The 10,467-nt window shown below is 45.6% G+C and overlaps 1 protein-coding gene across 1 annotated transcript in view; it reads right to left on the bottom strand.

Moving 5' to 3' along the window:
- The window catches only part of DIXDC1 (DIX domain containing 1), a 78,613-nt gene that overhangs the window by 40,513 nt on the left and 27,633 nt on the right, over positions 1–10,467 (bottom strand). Inside the window, exons 3-5 of the mRNA XM_006150987.3 lie at positions 6,538–6,663; positions 1,690–1,921; positions 624–731 (exon numbers count right to left, since the gene is read on the bottom strand). Coding sequence (XP_006151049.1) covers positions 624–731; positions 1,690–1,921; positions 6,538–6,663 — 466 coding nt within the window. The remainder of the gene's footprint in view (positions 1–623; positions 732–1,689; positions 1,922–6,537; positions 6,664–10,467) is intronic.

The following is a 10,467-nucleotide window of genomic DNA, read 5'->3' as shown; positions in this document are numbered from 1 at the left end:
GCCCCCGGGCGAGAGGCCGGGCGGGCGACCGACCCGCTCGGCGCCGCCTCTCGGGTCCCTCCCCGCCCTGCCCTCGCCTCCCTCCCCTCCTTCCCAAGCTGTCACACGCGGCGAGGCAGCGCTGGGCTCCGACCCAAGCAGATGCTCCGCTGGCCGACAGCTCCAGGCAGAGGTGGGGGCGCCGGGCCACTGCGAACCGGGACAGGCAGGGGAGGGGCCGAGGGTCGGGTTATGCCGAGGAGGGTTCTGGTGGTCCTGGTGCTGGGAACCCCAGCCCCTAGAAGACTGCCTCTCTACTCTCACCCCTCCCTTCGAGGACGCGAGAACCTAGGGGCTGGGCCCGACAGGTCCCCGTCATGCCCCCATGCGGTCACAGCGAGGCACTGGCAGCGGGCTCCACGCAGTTTCCACAGGAAGAGAACACATCAGCATCCCACCCGCCTGCCAGCGCAAAACCACACGGCGGCCCGGAGGGCGGTCCCTGTAAAGCCAAACTGGCGAAAGAGAAAGAGCTTTGGGTGCCTAACTGCTGGTTCTGTTGCTCCTCCCAGCTCAGAAAACTCCCCTTCCCGAATCCGGCTTTCAACCAGGAGGGAAGGGTAGGAACCTGAGGCCACCTTTACCTGGAGCAGCTGGACTCGGAGGGGGATCTCTGCTGCCCTTCGTACTGCTGCACCAGGGCCCGCACGCTCCAGTATGGGTTCTCAATCTCCTCATCCATGCTGCTGTTCCTGCAGTCAGAGGACACCGGCGAAGGACAGGTGTCAGGCCTTCGGTTCAGGTCAACCCAACATGCTCTGACACACTGCCACTCTGAGCGCTGCCCGCAAGAGGAACACGACAGAGCCCTGCCAGACACACCTGAAACCTAGCAGGGAAGGCAGACGCAGGTCATCTCGCCCATCCTCGGAACACCTTGTTTGAACATGGGACCCGTAAGAGGGAAAGCGAGAACAGGATCAACTTAAAGCTCGGCGCAGACGTTTTACTATAAGGTCACTTACACTCGAAAGAAAAAGGTGGCTACCAAACAGGTAACTCCGGGCGTTTCCTGCTTCAGACCCAGGGGCAAACGGGGCTTTTCAAAGGGAACTGCAGGGGCAGCACCCGGACAGACAGCCTGTTTGCCCCTCCCTCCCAGGATCATTCATCTATCTTGACAACACCCAGCTGTGCTGACAAGCGATCATTATCCTAAACGGCTACAGCAGAAACTGGGAGAAATGGAGGGTCCCCAAGATGCCAGTCTTTAAGAGGCGGAGCTAATCAGCCATACTCCTACACATTGCAAGGCTGTGCTCCCCCTCAGCAGATAAAGAACCCCCACAGCATCTCCTGTCACGACTGTCCAGGGCAGCGCTGCCTTCAGGACGCAATCCTGGGGGAGTGAACTGGAACACTGGTCCCAGGTATCGCCCCATGAAGAAAGCACATTGTGCTAAAGGCATATATTTACATTCTGGGCAAAAATGTACACATGTGATTCCCTCACTTCCTATTAGCTGCAAGATAAACAACTGGAACAAAAGGGCTGTTCTCTATCCGCTGCCCTCCCCAAACCCCACTCCCTGTTCCTTCTTGCAACGTGGGGCTATCTAGGTTTTGATTTCCATCTACTGCACTGTATCATCTAAGAGAAGAAATATCAAAGTGAGGGATCCGCCCCCATCCCTAGATTTCTACCCTTACCTCTGGCGGTAGCGAAAGACATCCCGACCCGACCGTGACATGTCATGACACACGTCGGCCAGAGCAGCAGCTGCTCCCTGGGCCACAGCAGTGGCACAGTGTGGTTGGTGGCTCTGCAGAGGGGCTCTGGAGTCGTGTCCTTGGCTCACCATCCTGCTAGCGCCAGGTTTGAAATGTGCTGCCAAGGCAAGGACCAGCCTCATAATAGACTTCAGGTTTCCTTCGACAATATCTGAAGGACAGAGCAGATAAGAGGTCCTGAGAGGGAGGAAGAGACTGAGGACCTGCACACTTGTATGTTTGCTAGGGAACAGGTAGGCAAGGCAGTCAAGGTCTCTCATCCCAAAGCCCTATTTAACACAAAGACAGAAAATGTAAAAGCAATTACAATAAAGTATGGTAAAGGGGACCAGCAGGTGGCATGGTGGTAAAGGCACTGGACACTCACACATGACCAACCACGGTTCAAGTCCCAGACCTGGTGGCTTGCTTTCTCACTTTCTCTCTCTCTCTCTCTCTCTGGTCAAATTAAAATAAAATAAATGAATAAATAAAAATTTTAAAAAATCAATAAAGTATGGTAAGTGTGTGTGTGTGGTAGAGTTTGCTATAGGGTTCATGTGCTCGCTGGAGAGAGAGAAAGAGAAAGTGAGAAAGCACTCTTTTCAGGAGGGATGGCCACATCACAATCCCTTCTCCTCCATTCTCTTCCTGGGATTTTGGGCATGCATACACACGCACCCTGTGTGTTTTTTTCAAGCTGCCAGGTCCAGGACTCAAACCCTGCAGTGGGTCATGTAGCCACCTTAACCACCACACCACCAGCTGGCCAATATTGTGTTTGATAAGAGAAATATAAGGATTCTCTGGGAGTTCAGAGTAGAGGCATCTGACTAGAGAGCTCAAGGAAGGATTCCCAGAGGAAATGGATTCTCAACTGAGACTTGACTGATGAAGAGTAGTTCGTGAGATAAGAGAAGATAAGGAAAGAGTATTTCAGGAAGAGAGAGCAACAGATGTGATGTCTAGAGGTGACAGAAGCATGATATCTTAGAGCTACGTTGTTTGATATAGGAACCACTTGCTACATGTGGCTACAGAGCACTTAAAATGTCACCCATCTCAGGCCAGCCAATGGTATGGTGGTTAAGACAGTCGGGTCCCACATAAAACTTCACATTTTATCCTCAGGGCCGTTAGATGCAGAGAAGTGGTATGAGCAGATGCATTCTTAGATCATTCCGCACAGTTTGAGTCCGAGACTCAGCAGCTTAAGAAACATGCCAGGCACCTTGTGTGCATGCTGAAATCCTGAAAAGAGGATGAAATGGAGGAGAAGGGATTGTGGTGTGACCATCCTCATGGGGGTGCTTTCTCACTTCCTTGCTCTCTCTGGCAAAGCACACATGCTCTCTGTCAAAAGTCTCAACTGAAACGTACTGTACGTGTAGCACTTATTTAGCACATATACGAAAGATAGATATCTCATTAGACTGAGCACAAAAAAAGAGAATGCAAAACATCTCGATAACTTTTTATATTGATTTCATGGTCAAGTAATATTTCGGATATATTAAGTGAAATAAAATAAATTCTTAAAATTAATTTCACCTTTTTTTCAAATAATGTGGCGAATAGAAAATTTTTTTGCTCGATTTTCTTTTTTAATTAAAAATTTTTAAATTTATTTATTTTAATATTATTATTTAAACATTCAATCACTATACACCATTTGGCTTGTAAAGAGAACTTACCCAGCATGAAATACACCTCAGACCAGTCCAGTTGAGAATACTATACACATTATCATCAATAGGTAATAAACCATTTCTGTGTAGAAACTTTTTTTGATTGCCAGAGGGCATATGTACTCACTAGAGAATGAGACAGAGAGGGGGAGGGAGAAGGATAAAGTACCCCCCCAATGGGGCATGATCATGTCACATTCCATTCTCCATTCTGATAGGCTTGTAGGGATGCCCGCACACATACACACACCTGGCATGCTTTTTAAGTTGGAGGAGCCAGGATTCCAACCACAGCTAATGATGTGAAATCCAGCTCCCTTAACCACTAAGCCACAGGACTAGCCCTGCTAGAAACTTTTAAGTTACATCTTGGACTTGGAATGTGTTGGGTTGTCAGAAAAGTAATGACACATTCTTATTGAAACAATACATCATGACTTTTCTAACAACCCAGTATTTCTGTCATAGCACTGTGGTGGAGGAACTGAAAAAAGCTGAGTATAGCCACAATACAAGTTGCAGGGGACAGGGGAAAGGTGAGGCCACTGAGGGTGTGAATCAGAGGAGGTCATACAGGCACAGTTAGCCATAGGAAGGCCTTCAGGTTTTATCCTCAGGGCTGTTTCAGGCAGAGGAGTGCCATGAGCAGACGTACTCTTAGATCATTCTGGCTGCAGTATGGAAAGTAGAAGGGAGGGGACACAAACTCGGAGGGACTAATTAGGAGACTACTGCACCTCTCTGAGTAAAAGCAACGATGTCCTGAATGGCGGTGCTCCCTCAAAATAGCTGACTTTAATGGGCCAGATCCCTAAGCCCACTCCACATGGGGACCATGAGAGATAATACAACACTATAAGTTCTGCCCTAGAAAAAAAAGACAGATACAGGCAGAAAGTAATGTGAGGTCTGATGAAAATTCATGTAAGGAAATAGGTAAAATGCTATTTTTTTAAGCTTCATAGTCTTTCATATTTCCGAGGATTGGAAGGATTATTTTATACCTCTGTAGCAGGCGCTCAATGATCAGCCTCTGACCATCTGAATGACCCCAAGACAGAGAACAGCAATGATTCAACATGAAAGCAGGGCTCCTTCCCAATTCCATTCTCAGTGGACCCACAAGTAATTAAACCCAGAAAATGAAGCTGAATTGGGACCAGACCTATGGTCAGTTCCAGAGAAATGGCAAGAAGACTAGGGAGCCTGTGCTCTCGAAGGACACTTACACAGTCCTCTTTGTAGCCTGGGCTCAAAATGGACTGGCAAACCACTTGGGCCATGCTGCTTCAACAGAGAGAAAAATGAAAAGATCACAGATCTCCTTTCGTCTTGCCTGAAATATTCCATGGTACACACACACACATATACAAATGATACAAATGCTATAAAATATTTTCTTTCTAGGACCAATTATGGTTCAAATCCCAGACCTGGCAGCTTAAAACTCATGCCGGGCGTGTATGCATGAGTGCCCAAAATCCTGGGAGGAAAATGGAGTTGAGAGAACTGTGGCATGGCCATCCTCCCACCTCAGGGGCAGGGGTGATTTCTCGCTGTCTCTCCAACAGGCGCACATGCCCTGTAGCAAAAATCTCTCCAAAAAAAAAAAAAAAAAAAAGAATTAAAAAAATAAACTAAGGGGCCAGCAGGTGGCATGGTGATTAAAGTGCTGGAATTCACACATGGCCAGCCATGGTTTGAGTCCTGGATCTCGCAGCTTGCTCGCTCACTCACTCTCTCTCCCCCCCCCCATCTTTGTCTGGCAAAACTCATGTGAAAAATACTAACAATAATAATAATAATATAATAATTCTTTTAAAAATAAAAAATAAATTTAAAAAAAATCTATTTGCCTTCTAAAAACTGGATTGAAAAGGGCTGGTTGGCGCCACAGCCTAGTAGTTAAGAGAGCCAAATCCCACATGGTCAACTATGAGGTTTGAGTCCCAGACCCAGTGGCTTGAGAAATACACAGGACACATGTGCATGCATGATCTAAATTCCTGCAGGCGAGAGAAATGGAGGAGAAGGGATTGTGGCAAGGCCACACCTCACTAGAGAGGTGCTCTCTCTCTCCTTCTCTCTGTCTCTCTATCTCTCTGTGGTGTTTATACCCTTTGGTAATTTAAAAAAAAGAAAACTGGATGGAAAACATATAGGATATAATGATTTGAAATAATAATATTTAGTCATGACACACAATGAATGTGAAAAACTTAAGGTCCTCTATCTTTGTTTTTAATAACTTTAATGGGACATTCTAAAATTAAAATCCCCATTTCATAATTCTTTAACCATTCATTTTCTTAGATACTTAATCAAACCATATTTCATTAAAATCAATAGAAAGCTTCTAACTTTACCTATAGGCCAGCAGATGGCGGGGAGGTTAAGGGGGCTGGATTCTGCATGGCCAACTGCACAGTTCCAGTCCTCACCCAGCAGCCTAAAAATCATGCAGGGCACTTGTGCATGCATGCTCAAAATCTTGAGAAGACAATGGAGAAAAGGGACTATGGCATGGCCATAATGATTTCTCACTTTCTCTCTCTATGTCTCTGTCTCTCTCTGGTAGGCTCACATGCCCTATAGTAAACTAAAAAAAAGAGAAAGAGAGAGCAAGAGAGAGAGAAAGATTCTATCTTTACCCAGATTCCCAAAGCACTTGGATTTTTAAAAAGTTTTATTTATTAATTTCTTGAGAGACAGAGGCATCCTCTACAGGTTCTCACTTCATTGAAACCCACCCCAAACCAATGCCACCTTCCAGACAGCTAGAATCATGAGTGTGCATGTGGGTGCTCCCAGTGTGTTCAAGCTGAACCAGGATCCGAACCCCAGGCCTTCCCATGTGACTCCAACACCACACAGTGACACCCAGCACCTGTGCCACTGAGGCTAGACCCAAAGCACTCAGATTTGATCATCATTCCCTCTCAAGAGGATAACTTTCTTAATGGAAAAGTATGAGGCCAGCAGCTGATACTACTCTGGTATACTCACACACCTTGGCTACACAACCAACCGTTCTTCTCAGCTGACAAGCAGAGTACACAGCTGAGCGTACTCGTCCACCAGGAGTGGACGTGGCACTGACCTTTAGCCGAAGTCTGGTGCATACGAATCTTTTTGGAGGCTACAAACTGTAGCACTTTCTCCACGTTATTCTTCATCTCCTGTTGGTTACTAGGACTCAACTGTACCCCATTCAGCTTTTCTCCTGCTGTTAGGAGAAAAATACATGATGTTATAAAAAAGAATATTATCAAAGTCTCATAGCAGCCAGATGCAGAGGAATATTTCATTTGAATACTAAAATTATGCATAAATGTATAAGTGAATTAAGTTTTGGCGTTTTTAATGTGGATGGGAAGTAGAAAAATGGAAGCCTTTTGGAAGGCTTTCAGATGTTCAGATTTGTAGCCAGGGGCTATGAAATTACAGTGTGCACATGTATTCATTCAACAAATATTCGTACAGCACTCACTGTGTGTCAGGCATTGCCCTAGGCATCAGAGAGAGTAATGAACTAGAAAGACAAAGTCCCTTCCCTCACAGACTTTACATTGTAGGGTGGAAGATAACAACCAAATTAACAAGTAAATGTTTTATCTAATTTCAGGTAGTAGCAAGTGCTATGAGGAAAAATAAAGAAGAGTGATTATGGCCTCCCCAATAATATATTTAATGTATTTGGGCACAGACTTGAATAAAGTAAGAGATATTAAGATTTGGGGGTGGAGGTGCAGGTGATGGCACAGTGGAGAGGTACAATAGTCTGCAAGGCTGCCCCACCTGGGAGGGTTTCAGGATTACAGACTTCTTTGAGTACGCTAGGCGTGCGTGCCCGTGATCCAAGGCTGAAGGTGGATCATGCTGCGAGACCCTCTTGGGGATGCCTCTCTCTCTCTCTTTCTCTGTCTGATTCCTTATTTCTCACTCATTCAGTCATTGAAGAAATAAACAAATAAGCTTAAAAAGACAAAAAAAAATGGCCAACAGGTGGCATGATGGTTAAGGTGCTAGATTCCACATGACCAACTACATGGTTTGAGTCCCGGACCCAGTGGCCTGCAAAACTTGCCAGGTGCTTATGCATGCATGTACAAAATCCCAAGAGAAGAATGGAGGAGGGGGGTTAACAGCGTACCCATAGTCCCCAGGAGGAGATTTCTCACTTTTCCTCTCTCTCTGTCTCTTTCTGGTGAGTGCATGTGCCCTATAAGAAAAATCAATCTAAAAAAAATAATAATAATACTTGAGAAAGCATTCCAGACTAAGAAACCCTAGGTACAAAATCTAAGGTGGGAAGGAGTTCAGCTTCTCTGAGGAACAGCAACAGCACTAGTGTGGCTGGAGTTGAGTCCTGGGTAGAGATTAGAGAAGTAAGTGAGGCCAGGTCATGGAGGCTTCGAGTATCAGACTGAAGATCTTGAATTTGGTCCTAAGTGAAACGGACACCCAATGGAGAGACAGAGAGATATATTATCTAGTTTGTATTTTTTTTTCAATTTGCCCGAGATCATGAGCACTCACCAGAAAGAAACAGAGAGACAGAGAGACAGAAAGCACCTCCCATAGAGGATGGTCATGTCACAATCCCTTCTCCTCCAGTTCTCCCTCCTTTCAGGATTTTTGGGCATGTACACACATGTACCCTACATTCTTTTCAAGCTGTCGGGCCTGGGACTTGAATCCTGTGGTCATCCATGTGGGGTCCAGCTGCCCCAATCACCATGCCAACAGCTGACCCACTAGTTTGTATTTTTGAAAGTTGACTGTGTGGATATAGACTGTGGAGAAGAAACAGAGAGCTCAGTGAGAGGCTAATAAAAATAGTCAAGAGAAGAGAAGTGATGGTTTAGTCTATAGCTGGAAAGGCTGACTGGTGAGAAGTCAGCTATTGGGTATATCTTGACTATAAAGCAGACAGTACATGTGAAGAATTGAATGTGATATATGAGGAAAAGAGAATAATTAAGGACAACTTCTAAGCATTCTGCTTCAACAGCTGGACTAATCGCAATGCTATTTAGATGAAATATAAAGGGATTGGTAAGAGAGACTGGTGGTTGACATAGTGGCTATGTCGCTAGACTCCCATGTAGTCGACCATGGTTCGAGTCCCAGACCAGTGGCTTAAACTCACACCAGGCACATGTGTGTGCATGCTGAAGATCCCGAGAGGAGAATGGAGGAGAAGGGATTGCAGCATGGCCACACCCCCCGCGGGTGATTTCTCGCTTTCTGTCTCTCTATCTCTCTAGAGAGCACACACACCCTATAGCAAAAATCTCTCTAAACAAACAAACAAACAAACAAACAAAGGGATTGTTAGAGGGAAGGAAATCCAAAGTTCCAATCAGGACATATCAACTTAAAGTTGAATATCAGACATTCAAGTAGAGATGATGAATATAAAGTTGGCTATTCTTGTATAGAATTCAGGGAAAAGTTCAGGACTAAAAACACAAATACAGGAAAAAGTCACTAGGGACAGAGAACATATAAGGGTGCTCAGGACTAAACCTGGAACACTCTAAAATTTAAAGTTCAGGATGGAAAAGAAAGGCTGGCAGAGCAAACAGAAGAAGCCAGTGAGGAAGAAGGAAAAACAGAAGTCTATAGGACCCTAGAAATAAGTAGATGAAGTCTTTGAAAGAGGAAGGTGTGGTCCACTGTGTCAAGTACTGCTAAATAAAATGAGGACTGAGGCCTGGTCACTGTATTTGACAAGTGGAGGTTCTGACCTCGAAAAAAGTGATTTCAGTGGAGTAGTGGGATCAGCAACCTAATGAGGGCAGGTTAAAGACGGGATAGGAAAAAAAGTGATTTTTTTTTTTGCTGTTTTCTAGGGTTTTTTCTTTTTGTTTTTTTGAGAAATATTTTTTTCTACAGAGTGCGTGCACTCACCAGAGCCAGAGCGGGGGATGGACACACCTCACTTCCTTCTTCATGTTCCTCTCAGGATTTTGAGCATGCACACATATGTGCCTGGCATGAGTTTGAAGCCATGGGGTCCGGGACTTGAATTGCAGCCAGCCAAGTGGGAATCCAGCTGCCTTAACAATCACACTACCTGCCAGCCCCTGGGAGTGAATTCTTTTTTTTTTTGAGAGAGGTTTTTGCTTTAGGGCACATGCGCTCACCAGAAAGACAGGGAGAGACAGAAAGACAGACAGTGAGAAATCCCCCCCCCACAGGGGGGATGAGTGAAGACCCCCCCCCCCACAGGGGGGATGGCCCCGCCACAATCCCTTCTCCTCCATTCTCCCCTTGGGATCTCGGGCACGCACACACAAGCACATGGAGTGAATTTAAGTCACCGGGTCCGGAACTCGAACCACGGTCGACTACATGAGAGTCCAGCAACATAGCCATTATTCCAACTGCTGGTCCCAGAAGTGAATTCTTTAGTACAGACAAAATCTCATTTCTTCTATCTGGCATAATCACAATAGAGAGTAGTGTTTAAGGACTAGCCTGTGGAGCAGAGGTTAAGTGCTGGGTAGAGGGAGCTCCTGGATTCCACTGCGGCTAACCTCAGTTTGAGTCCTGGCTCCTCTGGCTAGAGAAACACACTGGGCATGTGTATGTCTGTATGCCCAGCATTCTGAAGGGATGGAGAAATGGAGTGGGGGGCAGGGGGGACTATGGTATTATCAGGCCCACCAGGGGGTGATGTCTCTCTCTCTTTGGCACACACACACAACTTCTGGCATTTAAAAAACAAACAAACAAACAAACAAAAAAGCAGGGAGAGGGAACAGTTCTTAAGAACCTAGATTTGGGAAAGAAAGGATACATATTCATATTCTTGTACTTGTACAGAATATCTTTGGAATGCAAGAAACTGCTGACATAAGTTGCTTGTAGAAAGAAAAGTGGATAGTTGATGGGGCATAGAAAAAAGGCTTTTGATTTTATAACCTTTTGTACCCTCTGGATTTCCTACCAGTTGCTATATAACCTCTTAAAATAAATAATTAAGTGATCAAAATGGACTTTGAAATTAAAGCAGATCAGG

This window comes from Tupaia chinensis, unplaced genomic scaffold, assembly GCF_000334495.1.
Source record: "Tupaia chinensis unplaced genomic scaffold, TupChi_1.0 Scaffold000311_2, whole genome shotgun sequence".
Lineage (NCBI taxonomy): Eukaryota > Metazoa > Chordata > Mammalia > Scandentia > Tupaiidae > Tupaia > Tupaia belangeri.
This window is presented reverse-complemented; position numbering and strand designations above follow the sequence as displayed.